The sequence below is a fragment of the Caretta caretta genome, chromosome 2 (genome assembly GCF_965140235.1).
Source record: "Caretta caretta isolate rCarCar2 chromosome 2, rCarCar1.hap1, whole genome shotgun sequence".
Classification (NCBI taxonomy): domain Eukaryota; kingdom Metazoa; phylum Chordata; order Testudines; family Cheloniidae; genus Caretta; species Caretta caretta.
The window spans coordinates 171825428-171849690 of record NC_134207.1 but is presented as its reverse complement, the minus strand read 5'-3'; the positions used below and the strand labels follow the sequence as shown (position 1 = coordinate 171849690).

Sequence of the window (24263 nt, the reverse complement as noted above, 5' to 3'; positions counted from 1 at the left end):
AGAATGTAGTAAGTTAACCAACATATTGACTTTTCTCCTAAATGTTGTAATTCCCTGTTGTCCCATGTGTATGCTCATAGAATTGGAGTGCAGCATCAGTTCCATTTCTCTCTCATAGAGGCAGCACTCCGAGTGAGGCCAAAAGTCTGTGGGATAACTAATTGCAGTTGATCTGGTAAATAAACAATAATCCAAATTGTTCACAGCTTGTTCTTGAGGAAGATTAAGTGGTAAATTTTCAAAGTTCTGTTTTCAAAAGTAACTTACAAGCCTAACTGTCAATGAGACTTAGGTTTCCTAAGTACCCGAGTGACTCTTGAAAATAGGGCTTTGGCTCTTTTGAAAATGTTATCCTTGGTTCCAAGAACAAATCTTAAGCTTTGTTTGTTTTATTTTTAGGTAAATTTAATACAAATGGAAGTTTTGCTTTGAGTTTTTATTGTTAAAGTTCCTGCAGTATCAAACTCTCTCATATGCATTGTGCTAGTAGTTGTTGAGGACCAGAAAGTGAAACTGGCATATAGGGTTGTACTGTCTTAAAGCCCTGATCCTGTGACAGTGACCGTGTCTGTGTGGATGGACCCATATTGACTTCAGTGGGGTTTCACATGGGTGCCAGGATCGACACATGTGGATGCAGTTCCAGTTTTGGGTCCCATGTGAAGTACAATGTAAATAGTGAACAAATATGAATGGTAAAAATAAATGAACCTTAGAATTGAGTAATGCAGGTAAATCTCCCCCCCCCCACCCCCCTAATATAAGTTCCTTTTAAGTTTCAAAGTCTGTACTCCTTTGACAGTCAAATGCACAAGTAGTTTTTATTTGACTTTTGTGATCAAAATTCCTAGGTTTCAAACATTATATTTTGTTATCTTAGTTATTTTTAAAACAAAGCCATAGTTTGCGATCTATTTGGTTTTCTCCTTAAAAGAAGACTCAAAACTTAATTGAAATGTGCAGTTCTCCCAATTTAAGTTTATGCTTTTGCACCAGAATTTTGTCCAAATGTGTTCTGATTCTGCAAACTCAGGGGGGGCTATTCACATAAGAAAGAGTTTGATGGATAAATCTCATTATCACTTTGAAAAATCACAAACCTTTCTTGTATTCACCATTTTGTTGGGATTATGGTATATAGGGTCCAGTTGTGCTTCTGTACCCTAGAGTACTATGAAATGTATTCCATCTGGCCTAGGTAGCCTTTACAATAAAGAATATCACAGTGTTAAGATCATTTGAAGATCACTGCCCAATGTCACATTTGGGAGAAAGGAGGCAACTATGAAATTTCTCTCCTATCCTATCCTCCTTGTCCCTAAGTAAGAAAAGCTGTGTTGGGAGCAAATGGGGGAAATTCGTTCTTTTTGTAGAACTGGAAATGGAAGGAGTAATCAGATATTCCCAACTTTCCATTCAGATTTTCTTTCTGAAATTAGGCTAATTATTTACTTCCCTTTCCTGGCAGCAAAAAATTGAGGGTCAACATCAATGTGCCAATGAAGACTGAACAGAAGCAGGAGCAGGAAACTACACACAAAAATATAGAGGAAGACCGGAAACTACTGATTCAGGTGCGTTGGATAGTAGTTTGATGAGATCAACCACATGCCATTGTAGGTGATCTACGACTGCTAGTACCAAATATCCCCAGCTGCCGGAGAGTACACTAAATAGCTCTTGAGTTACTGCAGTGAATTCTTTGCCAGGTGTCTGGCTGGTGCGTCTTGCTGACATGCTCAGGATCTAGTTGATGCCATATTTGGGGGTCAGGAAGGAGTTTTCCCCCAGGTCTTTGCCTTCCTCTGCAGCGTGGAGCATGGGTCAGTTCCTGGTTTAACTAGACAAAATGAGAGATTCTTTATAACATGAAGTCTTTAAATCATGATTTGAGGACTTCAGTGACTCAGCCAGAGGTTAAGGTCTATTATAGGAGTGGGAGGCCTGAGGTATGCAGGAGGTCAGACTAGATGATCACAATGGTACCATCTGGCCTTAGTCTGAGTATGCTTCAGCCCATGAACTATAAAGCTCATAACTTTTCAATACTTTTCATGAAAATATTGCAGAATCTTGCTTTTTTATATTTATTCCTAAAAGAACACGATTCCTGGGTAAAACAAACTTGAAACAAAAGACATATAACAGGATTTTCAAATATTTATCTTCTATAAATAGAAAATGTAGGGGGATGGCTTTTCGTTGTTGCTGACATTGAACAACATAGTAAGGAGCGTTTAGGTTCTGAGGATTCATACATTGATTTTGCTGGGCATCTAGACGAGATGTAAACTCCAGAACGTTGTTCAGATTTAGATGAGCATCGTGGAGTCGGCTTGCATTGTACCAGCTGCAACTCCAAATCCACCTACCGAGGAAAAAGTTGTATTGGCTCTAAGTGTGAGCCTCATTTTCGAAGTGAAGTACATTCATTCAGTAGGCTGCTTGTCTGACACGGTTCTGGCTAATGTTGCCATCGCTGTCCATTACTAATCCTGGCCTTATGCAAAGCAATTTGTAATCATGTAGATTCTTATGTGCCTAAGAACAGGCTTATGGCGAGTGTTGACTGTTTTAATCAGACACTCTGAAACTTCTCAGTAAGAACTCTGTGTATGCGCATTGCCTCTCGTTGCACCACTGGTCAATGTTTTCATCCCCCTCTTCGTTAGCAGATACAAGCCACTGGTAGAGGCATGATAAAGCCCTGAAGGCAGTGTTTCCCAAACAGCGGGTCACAAGAAGGCTCTAGATGAGCTGTGGGCCTGATGCGGAGGAGAGGCCCCCAAGGGGGAGAGAGTGTTGGAGAGTGAGCCCACTGCTCAGTGGTGACTCCTGTCTAGGGTGACCAGACAGCAAGTGTGAAAAATCGGGACGGGGGTGGGGGGGTAATAGGCTTCTATATACGAAAAAGCCTCAAATATCGGGACTGTCCCTATTAAATCGGGACATCTGGTCACCCTACTCCTGTCCTGTAGGACTGGGCCCAGCTCCAGGAGTTGCCATCTGGTGAAACGCTACACTCCCTAATTTGACTCGGCCGCCCCTCTGTTATGACAGAGGAGGCTGGGCCAAACCTGAGTTGCCCTGTGACCCCATATGCTACGTTGCAGTCCTAGGGTTGCCAACTGTCTAATTGCACAAACCCAAACACCATTGCCCTGCCCTTCTCCGAGGCCCCACCCCTAGCTCACTCCAGCCCCCTTCCCTCCCTCGCTTTCCCCCACCCTCACTCACTTTCACCGGGCTGGGGTAGGGGTAGGGAGTGCAGGGGTGGGGCTGAGAGGTTTGGAGTCTGGGATTCGGACTCTGTATGGGTCTCAGAAAGACAAATGGAGTTGGTGGGTTGTCTTAGTAAAAAGTTTGGGAACCACTGGCTTGATCCACAATGGCAAATTGTATCTTCCTAAGAAAGTCTGTTTCTACTTTGCTATTTAGGCTGCTATTGTGAGAATTATGAAAATGAGAAAGGTTCTAAAACACCAGCAGTTGCTTGGAGAAGTTCTAACCCAGCTGTCCTCAAGATTCAAACCACGAGTTCCAGTAATTAAGGTATGTCAGATCAGCAATAATGGATCTTAATTTTTTTAACAAGTGTCTGAGTTAATGGAATGATTTTAGAAAGATTAAAGAAATAAGTTATTCAACTATTATACTTTTAAGTAGGAAACGTTTAAATATTCTCTTATAGCTTCTCCAAGCATATTGGTATGGGGAAGCTAAATAATAAGACTTCGTCATGTGCCAATAAGCATACTGTAGCGTGAATTGTAAAATAATAATTTATCATACAGTTGTCAAAATAAAGGAACCAGATACATCTTGGTTTAATTGTTTTATTGCTCACTTACAGAATAATAATGTTCAGTGAGTCTCCCAGGGAATTAGTGACATTTGACAGTATCAAATCACCTTTATTTCATTGAATGGTGTTTGTGAGTGGCGTCTTCGAGGCGTGGCCAAAAAATTCCCATAGTTTAAATGGTCCATTATTTATGCCATTTCCCTGCTAAATAGTTTTAATGCTAGTCTTCAGGAAAAATATGTATTCAGCATGGCACTTAACAGTGAAAACTGTTAAAAGCTTATAGCAAGCAAAAAGTTTTCTTGCTCTTAAAATATCTGCTGCAAAGTGCCTGTCTGGGGTTTGTTTTATGAAATGCACTCCTGGCCTTTCCCCATCTTTCCTACAGAAATGCATTGACATTCTGATTGAGAAGGAGTACTTGGAGCGTGTGGATGGTGAGAAGGACACCTACAGTTACTTGGCTTAGCATTTTTATTAGCAGTTGTCTGACTGTGTGAGACGCTCAGCAAATAGTTATGTGATTGAAAGAATGAAAACAACTGAACTTCATAGCAGCCAGTCTGCTGCCATTTGGACCTCCCTTTTTAATAACTGAGACCAGGACTCCCATCAGCCAGTCTCAGATTTACATCGGAACTGCTCAGGATTGACACATTTCAAGTATGTAAATATGGACACCGATGCCATTTAACCTAATTTAAGAACAGAAAGGAATCAAACCCTTCTCCACTGAGGGTTGCATGCTACTGCATTTAAATCAATACATGGGCTATATGCTAAATAGCTGCCCCCACAGGCAGTGCTTAGAAATGTCGGCAGCACTTTGAGAGCGAGTCTGAAGGGACCTATGTGTAATCTGCTATGAAAACCCATTTGTATAGTGTGTTTCATTTTTTAATGTGATAAATAAAAAAAAAATTAAAAGATTTCTGTACAAGTTGCATTTGGTTTTATTGTTCTAAGTTTCACTACTTTCTAAATGTAAATAAAAGGTCTAATGATTATGAAAGCTACAGTAATTCATTAGTTTTGCTTTCTTTCATTTCCCTGTGATTCAAGCAAAACACAGCACTGGATTGAAAAATCATTCTGTATCTGTGGCTTGGTGGGGGAGGAGTGTGCACTGAATTGTGTGCACGGATTTTTTCAAGATAAATAGCAGAAACTTGGAAGATGGGCAACAACGTTTTGGCATTTGTTTCAGAATTTTTCTCAAAATGGATACACCAGAAACTAAACTCGTCTACTTACGCTGTCAGGTGATATTTTTGGCCAAGATTAATCATGTCACTTTTCTGAATAGTGTGGTAATATATTTTGGATGCACATTCCCACAGACAAAACTATTAAAATTAGGTACTTAAAATGGGAATAAATGCTTTAGTTTTGAATCTTAGAGCATGGGTGCTGATGCTCAATCTTTTTTCATATAGTGAGTGAACTCTAGCTCTAACATCGACAGCATTGTTTCTTTAAACTTACATAATCTCCTGGCTGTGGAAGCCTGATTAAAATGCAATAAAGCCAAACCCTTGTTTCCTAATGGTGGGAGTTCTGTACTCACTATCTCTACAAATGGAAAATAAATTCTTGCTCTGAGTGTTTCCAAGTCCTCATTGTGAGCAGAGGCTCCAACTTGATTTTCCAGGTGCACTTTCTGCACTCAGACACACCATAGCATTAAACCTTTTTCTTAGAAATCCCCATTCCCTCACAGTGTGCGTTATGGGAAGTGAAGAGAGGTGGCTAACAAAGATGTGTGAGGAGATTGTCTTGGCAACTCTGCACCTCCTGGACTTGAAGCATTTAGAGGGGATAAAACGGTTCTGGTTTTGCTTTGTTGAAAACACTGCTGCTTTGCCCTAGTGAAGACGTAACAAAAAATGGCCAGAAAAAGTGGCAAAAATGACTATACCCTATTGAATTAATTGTGGGGAGCTGTTGTTACAAGTGAGCTAAAGGCTTTAAAAACAGTCTTGTGTCACACCCATCTCTAAGAGGTGTGTGTCAACACACTGCAGTCTGCCCTTACAGTAATACAAACTGTTGGGAAGGTGGTAAATGCCATTTGTAGTTTAGAGGAATGTTGTCTGTGGTTATTTTTTTTGCCAGTTTTAAAGTGCTGCATTTTTGACACACTGACTTGTATGCAAGCCATGGAGTTGGTGGTTGTTTTGGGTTAGGCTCATTCAAAAATGTTTCTGCAGAACACTCAGCACTTTTCCCTGGGAAGAAGGACTAAGCTAGAAATGGAGGGGGGAGAATGGTTACAATGCCAGAAATGGTTATTGCTCTGCTATGGCTTACCAAGCTCCTTGTTTAAACTGCAGCCTGTGTAGCTCAACTGCGGTCCGATAGTTTCTACACAAGGATAGGAGTGCTCTGGACCAACAAACGGAAGCAGAAGAAAAAATCTGGTTAAAGTGAGCTAGCAGATGGATTTATAGCCACTTTCTGAGATGGCCTGTGGAGAACCCAAGTTAATAGAGCAGCAATTATCCATTTCTGCTAGTGCTCCCAAAATACTGAGAAGGGTACAGGGTGGCAACAGGTCTGTGGAGTCTTCAATATAAGCTGGCTGCAGGCCTGCATGGCTGCTGTTTTTCCTGTAATGAGGTATGGATGAATTCTTGGTTTCTGCTGGAGCCTTTGAAAAATAGCTACAAGATAGTGACAGGTTTCAGAGTAACAGCCATGTTAGTCTGTATTCGCAAAAAGAAAAGGAGGACTTGTGGCACCTTAGAGACTAACCAGTTTATTTGAGCATGAGCTTGCGTGAGCTACAGCTGATGCATCCGATGAAGTGAGCTGTAGCTCATGAAAGCTCATGCTCAAATAAATTGGTTAGTCTCTAAGGTGCCACAAGTCCTCCTTTTCTTTCTACAAGATAGTGGAAGTTGTTCCAGCAGAGACCGATGGAAGTTAGTCTAGCCTTAGGATAATGCGTTGCTGCATTATTTCAGCATGAGGGAATACCACTGGTGAGTACTGAGGGGACTGCTGACATTGCAGCACTTGCCTTGTGGAAGCTAATGGCACCAGTTTGGGACCACTACAGTGATGGCTGTCTGTCAGGGAGGTTTGTATGGCAGATGTTGCAGGGGTGAGTGATCAAGGTAACTAAGATCCCTGGGGGATAGAAACTGGGGTTTGAGAACTGTGCTCCCATCTGGCATGTGACTATAATTTAATACCCAGTGTGTAACTTCTTGCAGTAAAATTCATATATTGAGCCCATCTACTTTGTGAAAGTTTATCCTTGCCCTTGTCTGCAGTTTTGAGTGATAGGGCTCTGGCAGCTGTTGTGCACCAAAAGCAAAGAACGAATGCCGACTTTCACACTAAACCAAAAATCAAGCTAATCCCATTTCAAAACAAGCCAATCCCTAAGTACCCAACACTGACTAGATCCCCTCCAGTGTGCAGTCTGGGACTGTGGTAGGGCCACTGTGCACCCCTGACTCGCCCCTTGCTTGCCAGGAGTTAAATCAAAAAAAAAAACCTACAACCCAAAAACAAGCCCAATTTCTGTTTTTTGCCCCATAGGTTTGGCATGTCAGGTTGGCAATAGCAGCTCTTGCAAATGAAGGAGGATGACTCTGGGAAGTAGAGGGCAGAATAAAACATAATATACTGACAATAGCTGGTTTTGACCTTTCTTAAAGGTTTCATTTTGAACCTTACTGAAATGTCTTTGTACAGCAACTTGTTCCTTTGCAAATTTTCAACCAGCTCTCTCTGTACAGCTGAGTTCCATAGTGGGTGCTGCCCTGTTTTGGCAAACTTGAGGGCTGTGCAGTAGTAAATCAGCCAGGATCAGGTACCACTATTACAAAAAAAGCCAATTCAAATCCATCCACTTCAGACTTGCAGCTGTTAGTATGCTGAGGCCAATGGGCTCTAGTGTACAATATACCCTAAAACAGTGGTCACATGCCCCGAGGGATACATCTAGATATTTGCCTAGTTTCACAACACACTACATAAAAAGTACTAGAAACAGTGACTTATTCATATACTATACACTGAAATGTAATTAGTAATTAAAAAAATCAAGTAGAATATAAATGTTGTATTGTGATTTTGTGAACAAGTAGTTTTAAAGTGAGGTGAAACTTGGGGGTATGCAAGACAGACTCCTGAAAGGGGTACAGTATTCTGGAAAAGTTGAGAGCTTTAGGGCAGTGGAAGGACACTGTTGCATACTTACTTTTTCCCTTTGGAAGAGAATTAAGATAAGTGTAGTTTAAGAACTAAAGTAGCCTTAAATCAGGCTTGTGTGTAGAGGCTGTTAACTAAAGGCATGCATTTAAAGTGTATTAATTAACATGGACTCACCTAGAACGCAATTAAGATGCCCCCACATACGGTTTGGAGAAAGGGTCTGTGCCTGCCCCAATTTAAAGACTACCACTCAGTTCAAGTGAATACACAGGTTTAGGTACTAACTTGTCCTTAAAAACAAAGCAGCAGGGGGACTGAATTTATTTTCCTCTGCTTCCCAGTCAGCTAATTGTGTTTTAGTCCCCCACAGACGACAGGCTAAATAAATTCTCATTTTAAAAAAAATAAAACCACACTTGTTGCTGCTTTTACCTTTTTTTTAAGTGCACTATGTACCCTCAAAAGACTTTCTCTACCGAAGTTATTTTAACTGCCTAGAACAACCACTATAGCTCAAATACACTCAAAATGAAGAAGTTCAAGTATCCTTTATTCAAGGTTGAAAAATGTACCACACCGCATTATTGCAAAAGTTCATTGGTACAAAACACTTTGCAGCTAGTGAGAAGGCAATAAAAAGTTGATTTTGAAATTTGTTACTATAAATTACTGGTACAGTACTTTGCAAATTCAGGATTTCAAATTGCATCATTTTTCTAAAATTGCCCACAGTACTAGAAAATTCCTGGAGATAAGGCAGCTGTTCAAAAGTAGAGGTAGCTGGTATCAAGGGATTTCCATTTCTCTTTCAATGCCTACATATTTCAGTGCATCAGCCTGGCTATATCTGGGGAGGAAAAAAGACGTACACATCAAAGACAAGATTAATAAAGTTGTAGCATACTCGGTCCCATCAGTAACGTCAAGAGGAGTTTAAGGTGCTGAGCCTCTCAAAAATATTGGGATCCAGTCACATAAAAGGTTGAACACAATTCTGTTGCCTTTGTGCCCTTGCATTTAAGTTATTGCACTAGAAGAAGACAAAGGAACAACCATGGTGGTAGAGTGCTCTAGTGCTGTGAGAGCCCAATTCATGTTAAAACAGAGACTTTGGGGTAGAAATCAGTGTGCATAGACTTGTGGGAATTTCATTTAACTGATAGATGATAATGCTTAGTTGGGAGCTTTTTTTTTAACTTTAAATTTCCAGTTGCAGGAGAAGAAGGGGAGGAAGAATAATACCAGACATTGTATAGCTTGTGTTAGCTACGATAAGAGTGTCTTGAATATCAACATAATTACCTTGAAATCAAATAAGTTCTCAAGCAGCATTTTTCTCACTTTGACTGATGGAAATATTTTTTCACCAGTGTGTGTATGTACAGTGAAACAATGTTTACTGAAATTTGCCAATAAAAATCTAATCCATCCAAGGCTAAGTATAAACTGATAGTCAATAAATTTAGGCTGGAAATTAGATGGTTTCTAACCATCAGAGGAGTGAAACAGCCTTGCATTAGTTTGATAAATATATAAACAGGACAGATGGTGGGTTGCCTGTCATAGCAGGGGCCTGAACGCAATGACCCAGGAAGTTTGTTCCAGAGTTGTGTTTCCATAAACGGCAATCAGTGGACCAGATTTCTAAAGCTACTCAAGCTACTTTAAATCACCTCTGGATATGGGACTTAGCTGTCAAAATCATTCTGGCTTTGCAACACTAAGCAGAGCAATGCCTGTCTTTAAAAATCTGATCCAGTGTGCCGTCCGCACTAGACAATGAATGGCGCAACTGTTTGCTCCACCTGTGTGTTTAAATAGCACATAAGGCAGGAGGCTTAAGCCTAATCTATACTGGAAAAGCACCAGTAGCACAAATGTTTTATTTTGCTTGGGAATTTAAAAGAAACAACTCACAAGCACTTTAAAAATGTCTCAATCACCCATGACAGATTTTACTGGCAAAAGTTCTAAGTGTAGATCTGGTCTTTTATAATTGGCAAACTTGGATGTTATTGGGGGGGGAGGGGATGATACGTAAAGTTTAGATACTTGTCCCATCCTTGTCTCTTCCGTATAGAACAGTGATATTCCTCCCTATAAGGTCTGGGCTTTAAGTGTTCAAGGTTCTGACTAGCTGCTTTAATTAGACTGTGCCCTTGAGTTCCAGAGACAGAAGTGCCCCAAGTTCATGGCTGTCTCCTTCGCCAGCAAAATCCCAGCATTTGAAGGAGGAAGACAACTGCTGGCATAAGCCATCTGCTGAGACCCAAAGATGGATTTGAGGTAAAGGGTGAGGCATCTAAATGACATGATCCAATCTCAGATATTAAAGGTTCAATGTGATGAAAAATCAGGCTTGGCCACAGTGGCCCTAGAATAAAGATCTTGTTCTAGTGTACCAACCTGTAGTCAAAAAACAGCTCTTCACCAGTCTGAATGGCTCTCTTAGCAAATATACCTATTCTGTGATCTCCATTAACCATCATAACTGTTTAAAAAGAGAGAGAGAGTATAAGGTCAGGGTCTTAGCTCACATTTGCATGACTTATTTGTATTTACACATTCTGCCACCATTTAAACGTGTATTCTTATTCAACGTTCTACAGTAATGATGTTTCATGTATTGTTAGACTAACCATAGTTTAACTTTGTCTGGTATTACCTTTTGCATAGCAGTTGGGATTTACTGAATGGTTTGCAAAGCGGATTTTGTTACCCTTGCGTGTTGCATCAACCACAAAATCTAGAAGAGAATGTGAGCAGTTAGAACAGGTTTCTTCTAAAGAGCTTTCTAAGCACATCTGAGAATATGCTGTACAGCTCATAGCCTAAAGTTATAACCTGACAGGTGCATAAAATAGAGTGTTCAGCTTCACACATGAAAGTCATTTTGAAAAACCTTCTCCGATGTTAACTTTTCCTCAGGGAAGGCTAACAAGTTGCTATATTAAAATATCATGGCATTTGTAGTTAAACATTCTAAACTTCCTAAAATTGAGGTTTCCACCTGCTAATCTTTTTCACATTCCACCTCCATCCATCTCCTGCCCAAATGATGTACACTGATGTTTCTAAATTAGATGGATTCTTTCCTTCCAAGTCTACAAGCTGTTTAAAATGTACTGTCCTTTTTATATAAAGAGCTTCCTTCATGAACTTTTTGCAGCACTTAGGGCTAGATCCACAAAGGGACTTCAGTAGTACAACAGTGAGCATTGTGACACCTAACTTTTAAGCACCATGCTGTCCCGTAGCATCCCCAGTCATGAGGTAGGTTCCTAATAGGATTTCTCAGAAGCCAGCATGCTGAGCTGGGAATGGCCTAAAATAGGCCCCATCTCTTTCCTTAGCATTTCCTACTGCCTAAGCCCCATCTATAAAAGGTGTTTAGGCACCTGATTCGTGGACAAACCCTTTCACAAAAGACAGTTACAGAGGACTCTACATGTACATGAGGCCCAATATGGTAGGTATGCTCTGAGAGTGCCCACTGGATCAGGCCCCGCAGGTGAGATAGGCAGGAATCACCTACTCTGAGAATCCCACCTGGACATAGAAGTGAACACTGGCAGAATTTAGGTGCCTCCAGGGTTAGGTGGCAGCTAAATGGAGGTTTTGAAAAATCTTAGTTGTGTCAATTAAAATCAATAGCTAAACATACGTACCGTTATTCAAATTGAATAGAAAGCTGCACATGTACTTGTCATATACCTTCCCTCTTCTGTCTGCCTCATCCTGAGAAATAATCTGAAAGAAATATTGCTTATAAAAAGGCCATTTATTTTTCAGCTGGTAATGGAAATAGCCTACAGCCTCAAGCATGTCCGTCTCTCATGCCTACTCAGACTATATGTCAAAGTTGCTCCACATCTAAAGCCCATCATAACTGGAATCCTAACTTTTCAAAGACTTATTCCATTCTGGAATGAAGTTTATACTGCAAGTGGAATTAAGACAGAGAAAACTTTAACACTACAGCTCAGGCTGACAAGTGGTCTTAGATTATGCTGTTCTGTGGGTGGATGCAAAGACAATGACTGCAAGACTAAAAAGTCTATAGCTGTCATCTTGGAGACATTTCCAATTCAGCATACGAAGTTACACTAACTAGGGCTCTCTCTTATTTAGTAACCCAAAACAGCACTATCAGCTCAGCCTAGAAGGGAGATATATTTTGTTATTCTGTTTCTCTAAAGATATATAAACTTTAAATATTTTTTTTAATTTAACAGTTTTCAATTCAACCCATTTAAAATTAATTTTAAAATAGATAAATCATTTAAATTAAATACATAAAATAATATTAAGTAGTACATGTTTGCAGCCACATTTTAAGAAAGGTCAAATCACTGAACTGGTAGAAGTCACTCGCTAAGCATCTGGAACCAATTTGTTGAAATGCTAAACCAGCTTTTAACATCAATAGCCTCTTCTGCAGGTTCAGAGACAATATTTTCTTTTTTTCAGTTTATTCAACTAGTTCAGTTCAATTACTAGTTCATTCACAGTTGAAAAAGCAGGAAAGCTTGTTTTCCTTTTCCAATCTATAAATAAAAACTAGGTGTGAGAGGATGAGATCTACTTGTTCTGAAATCTTGAAGGTCATGGTGATCAGAAACAACCAGTACAATTTACTAACAGATAATTACTTCCTTTAATAAATCAGTTTTAACTACAAAACATGTTTTGATAAACCTTTTTTCCCTCTTATATATCCAGCCCACTTAAGGAAGTTTTATTTAATTTTAAAAAAATTTAAAGCTGTTGTGCATTTTCAATCAAATCTGAAAATAGAGCTTGATACAAAAGTTAATTATCTAGTAAAGAAGAAAGCATCTTCACCATTTTCTAAAAAGAAACATTAAAAATCTAAATGTAAGTTAAGCTATATATCTGCTTAAATAAATGTGTACAGCTATATATATTCTCCTGATTAGCAAAAGGAAGCACCAAATTTAGTGTAAAGACTACTTAGTTGCAAATCAACATGTTTAACAGTTACTAACCAATAAGGATCAACGTTTCAATTGCAAAAAAAAAAATGTACAAATGCACAACATGATTTAATCATACTGTGATTGAAAATGACAATTTAAATCAAAGCAACTTAAATCAACTCACTCTGTGCAGGACACTCACTTCTGGGCCTTAGCTCTCCCTTTCACACAGCCTGATATCGGCATTTGGGGCGGTTAGAGGGCAGTGTTGCCTACTGAATCTTGGCAGTGTCTTATGCTGGCAGTCAAATAATTTTGCCGGAAGCTCCAGATTTATTTTAACTGGGACTGCTCTTTAGAGCAGTGTTTCTCAAACTGTGGGTTGAGATCCCAAAGTGGGTCGTGACTGTTCTACCAGGGTCATCAGGGCTGGCATTAGACCTTGTGGGGTCTGGGGCTCAAGCCCAAGGGCTCCAGCCCTAGGTGGCAGGGCTCAGGTTACAGGCCCCCTGCCAGGGGCTGAAGCCCTTGGGCTTTGGTCCCCCCATCCAGGGTGGCAGGGCTCTGGTGGGCTCAGGCTTCAGGTCCCCCCTCCTTGGGTCATGTAGTAATTTTTGTTGTCAGAAGCAGGTCCCCGTGCAATGAAGTTGAGAAGCCCTGCTTTAGATCCATCCTCTCTTCCAGCCTCATCCTCACAGGCACCCAAAAGTCATGAAAAATCTTGCCAGTGGAAAAATGTCAGTATCAACCATGGATTCAGCTATGTATACTAGATGCTAGGGAAGCTTTTATTCTTTTGGCAATGCCAAGACCTTGAAACCTGCTGTGAATTATTGTATAACATTCCTTTATTCTGCAAAAGGGTACTAAATCTACAAACAAGCTAGTTCCCAAGCCTGGAGACATTTAACTAGTTTTGCTTTATAATTAGTCAAGGTCACAAACTGATACATCACTGAAGAAAGTGACCTTGATTATTTTAGTGAGACATCTATTTTTAAAAAACAAATGTCTTATGCATACAGCTGTAACGATTAAAACATACATTTAAAGCAGTGGTTTTCAACCTGTGATCCTTGGACTATTTCTAAGATTTCCTAAGATGTCCACACCTCCAGTCAAAATTTTTTAGGGGTCTGCAAATGGAAAAAGGTTGAAAACCACTGACTTGAAAGGTACTATCTTTCCTTACCTCACCACAGTACTCAGAGATGAATTCATTCTTCTGTACGGGGTCTTTGATGAAAATTCCCCAGCCCGCCACATCTGAAGGTGCCAACAGCAAATGCTAGAGAAGGGGAGAAACAAGAAACATATCATCTGACTTGAGTTTTCTGGAATGTTTAAATGATAAACATACACAGTTGCTAACATTTGGGAAGGGGGGTGGGGGGGAGGAGAGAGAAGGTGCACATAAAGGAGACCAGATACAGTGCTAATGAAAAAACATTCCAGGGTAGAAGTGGCCACAGGGTAGAAATTGTTTGGTTATAAATCCAAGTAACAAGACACATGCGTAACTGTATCTGTCTATACTAAAGGCCTCCAGATCAGAATATTAAAAAAAACTTGGTAAATTAAGAGATTTTTAAAACTGCAAAAGTCTGCTTGTAAAAGTGCAATATTTACCACTTTAATATTAATCTGATTATGGAAACAATGAACTAGTGTTTTAAAATACTATTTTTTTCAACCTACAAGAAGTGATGCTCAGCTTCAGTTTACATATGTTGCACACAAGTTAGTACTGAAGAAAACAGTAGATGTTCCATTCCATAGTGGCACAAGTTGCATAAGGAGCTGTACAAAGATGAGTAAAGTAGCACGTAACTCAGAATGGCAAAGTAGGTGGAAACCATTTTCCCTTTCAGACTAGTCTCTCTCTTTTTGTTGGCCAGAAAAACCACAGCAGAGTCCAAACTCCAGTGCACTTGGGATTTTTTGGCATGAAAACAATATTAGGCACCCTCCTCACTGTACACATGATGTAAAAAGGCAAAAACAGTGGAGCTGGGAGGACGTGTATGTGGAGAAAGGTAAGCATACACACCTTTTTGGATCCCCTCTGAATGCTGCAGTTCTTGCAAGACACATTTTTGCTGTCCCAGTGATCGGCTGCTCCACATGTTAGACAGAGGTCTGGATCACATTCACGTACAGCCAGATAGCATGGACACTGCTTAGTGTTGCACTGTGCTTTGCAGCGGCATCCAGGAAACCTGTTTTGGCCTTTAATGAGGAAGGAAAGATAAATAAGTAAACATGAAAAAAAGGATCACAGTTCATGTCCTAGAGTTTAGCAAAAATACATTGATTCCTTGCTCCAGATGTCTCATTTCTCCAACACTTAAGGTTAATACAAAGTGAACAGGGTCAGGCAGGGTATGTCTTCGCAGCCTGCAGCTGTGAGCCTCCCAGCCAGGATGACAGACTCAGACTGGTACTCTAAAAATAGCTATGTAGGCAGCACTTTGACGTTGCAGCTTGGGCTCTGAAGCCTAGGGAGAGGGTGGGCTTCACAGCCTGAGCTCCAGCCCAAGCTGCAACCTCCAAGCACTGTCTATATAGTTATTTTTGGAGCACCAACCTTGAGCCAGTTGACCTAGGCCAGGAGGCTTATTACCATGGGCTGAGGAGACATACCCTAAGGATGTTTTCTCTGCAATGTTCTACTGAATGAAGCAGTGTTCACCATATGCACCAGTTTTGAAACTCTTCCTTTAAACAGAGGCATGGTAAGTTTCTTTATACAGGCCTTATATGCAAGAATAATCAACTCAGTGCTCCTTAATGCCCCAGTCCTGCATTCATTTAAAGATGTTTCACTATGAGCATGTAGTCTCATTAAAAATTGCACCTTAAGTATGTATTTCAAAGATATTTAGATGTTGATCTACTTGGCGTTGTTAATGCTTAACTTATTTAGAGATTTCTGTATCTTTAGAAATTCTGAAAAGAACCAGGAAGCCAGCATACGGGTGCGTGTACGCCCTTGTTTCTTACCCTAGAAAATATCAGAAAGGCAAAGTGTGTTTTTTTTCTGGTTTTGTTGGAGGACCACTTGGAGGCAGAGTATTTATTGTGAGCGTTTAACTCCCTACTTGAATGGGTGAGGGTGCTGAATTTATAATAAAGACTCTATTCAAAGTGTAATTAGCCATTAAAATTAAACAGGTGTTAACAAAACCAAAGAGATGTAAACAGACTAACTAAAAAGCACTTTCATTCCTTACTTGTAATGTCATCATTTATGCTTCTGGTCACCTAGACATAACCTGAAATAATCATTTTTAAAAAGTGGGGGGGGCCTCTCTGAAAACTTTCCAGGCCTTCTTTCAATGTCAAAAAACAGGAAAAAATAGCACCAGCCCATGTTTTTGCCCTTTGTGGGCCTTTTATTTAATACCAGCAGTAAATTTGTGTCTACAAATGAAACCAGTCTATGAAAAAAGACACTCAATTGTAGACACCTTCCAAAATTACTTACATTCTGAGCTGCACTGACAAAACTTCTCACAAAAGTTCTGAGCAATTACACAAGGACATGAGCTGTCACAAGGCTGACGAGGATGATCACATGGCTGGTAGTTGTAAACATGATTAGAGGACCCATCTGAATAAAAACAGTAATAATTTGAAAAGATTAAGCATGAGAGAACGGTAAATTTGGTAACCAAAAATCTCCAATAGGAAGTCCCCTCTTAAAATTCACTTCAACAAAAGAGGCCTATCAAACCTACTCTTCTCAAAGTATTAATAATAACTAAACAAAAAGCTGAGGCATTAACAAGATGCATGTTAACTTAATTACCGAGTTGCTTGCTTGCTGTTGCACCTCACTCCTCATATTACTAATCTGTAGTGTATTTAGAACCTAAGAGCTCGTTTACAGGGGGAAGTGACTAGCAGAACTATAGCGGTATAATATTACTAGCATCGGCATCGACTGCATGGGTGCTCCAGGGCTGGAGCAACCACAGAAAAAAATTAGCAGCTGTTTAGCACCCACCAGCAGCCAAGCTTCTCTTCCTCCCCGCGACTCCTGCCTACCTGCAGCCCACCACTGATCAACTCTTCCCCCTCTCTCCCAGTGCCTCCTGCATGCCTTCGTAGAACAGCTGTTGAGCAGCATGCCTGAGGCATTGGGAGGGACGGGGAGGAGCCAGGACAGGGCACGCTCAGGGGTGGAGCCTTGGGGAAGAGGTGGAGTGCAGGCAGGGCCAGGGGTGGAGCAGGGGGTGAAGAGATGGGGCCTGAGGTGGAGCAGGGGTTGAGCACCCCCAAGGAAAATTAGAAGCCAGCACCTGTGAATACTATAGCTCTGTATGTGGACAATCTAGACCAGTAGACATGCTGGCTGCTGCTTCCCGCAGCTCCCATTGGCCACTGGGAGCAAACCGCAGCCACTGGGAGCTGCAAGCAGCTGTGCAAATGTAAGCAAACTGTTTGGCAGCCCACCAGCAGATTACCCTGACGGGCCATGTGCAGCCCACAGGCTGACCCCACTGATCTAGACTACAGTCATTTTTATTCCACAAGAGAAATTATACTGCTTAGCAATACCCATACAATTATACCGCTATATTTCTGCTAGTCAATTTCCCTGTGATGATAAACCCTAAGCTCTGAAGGCAGGAATCTTGTCTTTCGCTTTATCTGTAGAGCAGCTAGTAGACTTTGGGTGCTATACAAATTAGTATCTGCCTTCAATCCACTAGCACTTATGCTGGTTTAGGTGAATTTGTATAATGTTGCATCTGTTTCAGTTAACAACCAAGCAGCAATTAATTAATTAATGAAAAAAAAAATAAAAATCCACCTCTGAACAGAAGATTATTCTTTAATCAAAGTCTCTCCCATCCCCACAAATTTCCAGAGCATCTTTTAAAATAAAGAACAAAACAAAACCCCCACACAAATGCAGCTCATCACAATAAGAGTTGTGCTGTGTTATTTGCACTATAACAAGGCCTACCTAAAGTGTTATGAATTCATTGCCTCCTTCCTGTTTAGTTTTATTTTCTTTTAAAATATGCAAAGCTTTTTCTGAACAGCTGCATAAACAATGTGGAATATCCTCTGTCCCTGCTATATCAGTAATGTATGGTTACTATTCTTCAGTCTCCTTATGACGCCTGACTCCCCATAAAAAGTATAAAAGGCCTAACGTCATTCAGAAAACATTAGTAGGATCTTAAAAATTCAGGACATAAAGTTGAATGGAAAGATGCTAACCCTTTTTCAGCTGTATCTTTCTGCAATGAGCAGCCCACAACCTGCAAAAACACAAAACAAACACAAGAAGGTTGACAGGAACTCCTCCTGTACTGGGCTGGAGAATGTAGGTGCAGTTCTAGCACCTACAAAATCACTTTTAACTGGGAAAGTCTTCTGTAACAAGAATTCCTAAATCTTCTACATCGAAGTTTTACAGGAGATCCTCCACACTAGTCCAGTTTACTGCTAACATCTGGCGACATCAACGTGCTTGAGGCGATTTACAATCTACTAAAAATGATGTAGAAACTAGTGTTTTTAATTTAGCTTTAAAGCTGTAATTCCAATATATAGTTTCTTTAGCAGTTAAAACTAATTGAATTACCAAGTTTCACCATAACAAAGTTAAAACAATTGCAGCCAGGATTCCCTAAATTTATATTCCCAAGGAGTTAATTCATATGTTTAAATACCAACATTAAATTTCTATTGTTTGTGAATATGGGACAGACTGTCAATTTGCTTCTGTACAGAGCTCCATTTCTAGAGAGAGTTAATTATTGTAACTGGTACAGTAATTGTAACAGTAATGCAGAGTGTTGTGTGTAGTGAGAAATTCTCATGGTAGATTCAAATGTTTAAGGAACAGAACCATGAATCTGCATTTCTTTCCAATGACTACGAACACCCAGAAGTTCTTCTTTCAAACATTAGGTACATTTAATACCTGTTAACTTCTTTTCTACACAGCATTACGTCAGTCTGGATTCTGATGGATTACTGTTATTTCCTCCTGTGCACCCAACAGCTTTAACCAAACATAACACGATTCTCCACACAGCTAGCTTACATTAAATATATGTTAACCTGTTCTGCATCCAAATAAGTAGACTCTTGTCAAGGTAACTATGAGACTCAGAGTTCATGCTCTTAATTTCTTCGGATTTATAAATTTTCTTCAAAAAAAAACGCTATACAAAACAGATTTAATTCCTTTTCAAGGTGGGTCACTCCAAGTGGGTATAATATTAAAGTAAAAGGATATAAACAGGTAAAAATTCCTATTTCTGCACTGTATTACTTCAATTAAGAGATACAGAACCTCTCTAGAAATCTGCTTCCCAACTACTTGAAGGGAGAAATAAGATTTCAAGTCAGAAAATTTAATATACCTCACATGATTAAGTTACATTCGCCAAACACTCCAGACTAGTTAAAAGTAGAAAAGACTACATAGCTGAACAATACTTCCTCCACAGAAGCTTTCCTTCCTTTGGCCCAAGATAATAATATGGATTAATAGTATGCCAAATTCCCTACGGTGATAGAAGCTTTTCATAGATAAGACTCTTGAATGAACAACTTAAATCAGACCTTTGATAATTATGAAGTGTCTATGAATTAAGTACCTCTCCAATTCTAACAAAGTAATATACTAATGTCCTGCAAAGGTTTAAGGTGTGCCACCTCCTTTCTAAGGGTGGATTCATACAAAATTTGGCAAGGAGACTGGATTAAAATGAAAGACTAATACTGTGGCCAAGATCAGAACCAAAATAACTTTACATGGTAAAAAATCAGATATGGAAGTTGTGATGAATTATGCCAGCTCACTGACTCTTCTGGAGGAGACTAGGGCCACTTAAACAGTACTTTGAGAGTAAAGGATTAAAGGTATATTGTGACCATGAGTTCATAGGGGGAATTAAAGATGACATTAGGGACCAAGTGAATGCTTCAACATGGGCCAACTGGGATAACTAGAGGTCTGACTAGTGCTCTTCGATACTGGTGATGGGTGGCAACATAAACGCTAAGATTAGCATGGTGGCTTTCAGAAACTGAATGACTAAGAGGTGGAAGGTTGCCTGGAAGCACTGTACCTTTCCTTTAATGGCCTCAACAAGTGACATACTGGGGATAGGAGAAGTGGTGGGGTTGAGAGATTTCTCACAAGTAATTCTATTTGTTATCTCTTCTCCCATCCTACTCAGCAAAACAAGACAATGTTGTAATTTCAACTACTAGGAAGCGAAGAGGCAAAAGTGCCAAGTGGGAGATTTCCACAGCAAAGTAGTAGTAGGATAGTATAAAATAGAGGAACTTCAAGTGATCTTTCCCAAGGGATGTGGGGTGGGATGGAATAAATACTGGACCATGACAAACAATTACTAGTGAGTAATTTCCCCTTACTGTACATGCCACTTCTCCCATTCTCCCCAGTAATAGTCAGGAGGTATTGCAAACATCAAGCCAGATGAGGTAGGTTTACCAAGAAGTGGTACTTGGAGAATCTTCCAGGCAAGAGCAATTTCACTATATAAATACATGTTGGAAGGTGAGAAAGCATTCACAAGTGTTGTTCCTAAATCCAGGTATCAGGAACAATAGGCTGATCAACAAAGTGGGAGTCAACTGATCTCTGCATCTGGTTCCTGCCTGCCTGTGCACTTAATAACTGAATGCTTCTGGCTTATGTTCACTTCTGATTACTGAAACTGTCTATCAAATATGTTGACTGTTCTGGCTAAAAATCCAGAAGATGCGGACGTCAACCGGATAGCAGCTATAGACATTTCTGGAGAAACTTCTAAAAATCTGTTCCTAGTAAAGGCATGAGGACAACACTGAATCTGTCTCTTGAGTTTAGAAATGAAAATTCAACTGATATATGTGGTTAGATCTGTTGGAAAAGCAGGTTTTTGCTTTTCTGCTTTTGTTCTCATTAGACTCCTTTAAAGATGCCATGTCGAGGCTCGCTATAAAAATGCAGCCTTTTGGAAGGGAATGGAAGTCATTTGGGTCAAGACATCAGCCACACTGCTTGCCAGGCCAAAATGATATTTAAGATGCCTTTGGCCAAGATCCTCAGTATCCTGGGCAGAATAATATAGAAAAACTATAGCTAGATGCTGTGAAGAACCAATCCCTGAAGAATGAGGACAGAAAGAAGAATTCAAATGAAATCTGACTAGAAATCATCAAGGATATTTCTTCACTTAAGTGTAGTCAAAGAAATCAAGTCAAGTCCTGTTTAATGAGGGAAAACAACTGATTACAGCTGATCATTATTGATCCAGTGAGATCAGAGGGAGACTGATGATGATTTCATTCATATCAGCTACATATGGATGAAAGCACATCAGAATGAATGACTAAAGTACAAATTTCTTCTCCTCTCAGTATATGGTTAAATTCTTCTGAGTTGGTGGAACTGTTGCTCTTTATTCAAGTTGTTAAACTGGTTGTCTCTTATACAGAGCTGTCTTCTCAGTTTAATTTGGAAGAATAGCAGAGATGGTACATAAAAAGACACCTCAAGACCACTGAAGTTATTAGGCTCCTACAACACAGGTGTAAAAAAGAAAGTTGTCCTTTCTTTTTTAGCACAGCATTATCAGGCATCTAAAAGACTTTGGCATAGTAAGGAGAGAGGGAAACTGCTTTAAGCAATGAGCAGGCTGTATTTCTTACTAGGCTTTCCATTCTTTGAGCAGACTGGCATGCTAAGATGGTATGGGAACCCGATGCTGCAGGAGGTTAAGTTTGGTAGTGCTGATATGGAGTAAACAGTAGCAGTTTGGCTTGCAAGACAGCTTCAGCATGTTGGTGGAGAGGCAACCCAGACTGAACAGAAACCTTAATGAAAAAGTGCTACCAAGTCAGGTAGGAAAGATGTTACAAAAGCCCTTAACTGAGCCTGCTGCTGCTTTTTCTCCTCTACGAATGGAGTTCTTCAGAAGGATGGTGCCTGTGAATGTAGGAAGCCACTATGAATTTTTTTTTAGGCGCTCTCCTGTCTTCTGGCAGAAAGAAACTGGAACGTGCAGCAGGCTCTGAAGAGCCTGCAATGGAAGCCATGTCCCAAAATTAGGTGAGTTAGAGATAGGTTGTTCAACACAATTTAAGCAGTCTGGCTCCAGTACAGTAGATTCAGACTGGAAACAACATAAAGAACACTTTCTACCTCTTCATTATGAGTGTTTCAGCCACTTGTAAACCTCTAGCCGCATCTCTCCCAAGAAGGCAGAGAAACAAGAAAATCATCATGAACAAGTGTTGACAATATTGTTTTGTTTTACTCAAGAGGTTTCTTACGTAGGAGGAAAAGTAACCCATTAGTCTTTGAGCTGACAGTAAAATGCAAAATCCTTTTCGCACAGTACAGTGAAGAATCCAGTGAGATGTTGTAAAAGCATTATAGACACCCTGAAATCACCTATCACTGACACATTGGCAACCAGTCAGAAAGAACACATTGGTGTATAGCACTTCCCCACCCAATGAACCAGAACAACAGAGAAAACCAGAATTCAAAGCTAACAACATTCCAAGACAGAGCTGCCAACAGTCCAAGTTTGGCTGGACAATTTCAGATTTTGAAAATCTTCCCACCAAATGCCTCAGGACAGTTGATAGCGATGAAGCACAGGGAGCAACAGTACTATTATGATCTGAACAAAGCAGGACCTCTTCGAGCTGCTCACTGACCCCCTTTTCTACCCTGGTTTGATTGTCTCTCTACACTACAAGCAGTCAGCTCATTTTATTGCTGTCAAAGCTTCTGTACTAAGATCAATGGAAGGCTCTCTTTGAGCAAGAAGACTATGAAACAGGTAGACAGGAACCAGGAAAGTAATAGGGATTAATTGCTGGAAAAAGTAGGGGGAGGGGAGAAACAGGCAGCCAGTTGGGAAAAATAGAAAGAAAAAGTTTTTCAAAGATCTCTTGGCTGCTGGGGGTTTGCTCTTCCTTTTTTCCTCTCACCCTTCCAGGAATACAAACATTCACCAGAATGCACACAGAATTGTCCCACGCGTGGGTTTCTGTTGGACCCCAGATTTTTAGTTAAGAAATTGTTCCTATCAAAAGTGTTCATACGTTACAAAGTAGATAGACAAGAAACAGTGATTTTCCAGCATATTACAAGTTATTGCTTGTTTGAAGCATTACATTTTACCCTATGGACAAAATCTGCATACTAATTTGCAGAATATCTTCTATTCACTACTACTGATTCAGACTATTATTGGGAAATGATATATTATAGTCACATAACTTCATTACTGATGTGTTATTTCTAAAAAAAGCCCTCAAGGAATCAATAACTTTTTTTTGTAATGTTGCCAAAAAAATCTACTAAGTGGTAATATCTCCTTTTGCTTCTTTTTTTTTAATTCAACAAAACCTAACCTATCCTACATTAATGTGAATTTTTGAATATTATAACATTGTCTGGAATAACATGAATCTAACCCTAACTTGAATTTACTTGTTGCAATAAGCCTATAAGCACCTGTGAAGAACCTGACTATTTATAAAGGAGGAACAGTTTTGGGTTTGTTTGTTTTTTTAAAAGAAGTGCTGTTTAAGACCAAAATATTTGAGAAATTGGACGATTTTGTTTCATTGATGTTCTTTGAATGCAAAGAAATGAGGAGAAGAAACAAGCAGCCTTTTCTTTCAAAGACCTTACTTGTGTACTGCTGGTTCAATAAGTCTCCTTTGGCAGTGGTTCTCAACCAGGGGCCCAGGGCCCGCTGGGGAGCAGGTTTCAGGGGGTTCGCCAAGCAGGGCTGGCATTAGACTTGCTGGGTCCCAGGGCAGAAAGCCGAGCCCCACAGCTGAAGCTGAAGCCTGAGCAACTTAGCTTCATGGGGCCCCAGGCAGTTGTCCTGCTTGCTACCCCTTAACACTGGCCCTGGCTTTTATATGCAGAAAAACAGATGTGGCACAAGTGGGCCGTGGAGTTCTTATAGCGTATTGGTGGGTTGGGGGGACCTCAGAAAGAAAAACGGTTGAGAACCCCGTCCTATGGGTTATCATGTTTAGCTTCTAAGGTTATTTAGTAACAGATTTACCTGTGCTTCCTCTTCTTCTTTCTTGGAGGAGTATCAACATCTTCAGCAGGAACTGGAGCAATAATACTAGATTCTTTTACTCTAAACTCATACACCTAGCAAGAGATACCATAACATATATCTCACTTATAGAAAATGAAGCTTTCTATTATTTTAGAATGATTTCCTCCAACACCTTACAAATTATAACAAGCCACAAAATGTATTCCCTTTATAGATATATCTCTTATTTTATCTTATTTGATCTTAAATGATCAAATAAAAATAGCTGTG

At 40.0% G+C, this 24263-nt stretch overlaps 2 protein-coding genes across 6 annotated transcripts in view; one reads left to right on the top strand and one right to left on the bottom strand.

Moving 5' to 3' along the window:
- The window catches only part of CUL1 (cullin 1), a 96348-nt gene extending 91603 nt beyond the window's left edge, over positions 1-4745 (top strand). Inside the window, exons 20-22 of the mRNA XM_075125589.1 lie at positions 1469-1574; positions 3439-3552; positions 4194-4745. Of these exons, the coding sequence (XP_074981690.1) occupies positions 1469-1574; positions 3439-3552; positions 4194-4274 (301 nt within the window). The 3' untranslated portion in view covers positions 4275-4745. The remainder of the gene's footprint in view (positions 1-1468; positions 1575-3438; positions 3553-4193) is intronic.
- Positions 4746-8503: 3758 nt separating this feature from the next.
- The window catches only part of EZH2 (enhancer of zeste 2 polycomb repressive complex 2 subunit), a 147876-nt gene continuing 132116 nt past the window's right edge, over positions 8504-24263 (bottom strand). For all 5 annotated transcript variants that reach the window (XM_075125588.1, XM_075125585.1, XM_075125587.1 and 2 more), the window contains 9 exons: positions 23991-24085; positions 18148-18188; positions 16400-16525; positions 14963-15141; positions 14105-14200; positions 11641-11722; positions 10638-10718; positions 10379-10463; positions 8504-8819 (listed from right to left, as the gene is read on the bottom strand). In XM_075125588.1, coding sequence (XP_074981689.1) covers positions 8759-8819; positions 10379-10463; positions 10638-10718; positions 11641-11722; positions 14105-14200; positions 14963-15141; positions 16400-16525; positions 18148-18188; positions 23991-24085 — 846 coding nt within the window. In that variant the 3' untranslated portion in view covers positions 8504-8758. The remainder of the gene's footprint in view (positions 8820-10378; positions 10464-10637; positions 10719-11640; positions 11723-14104; positions 14201-14962; positions 15142-16399; positions 16526-18147; positions 18189-23990; positions 24086-24263) is intronic.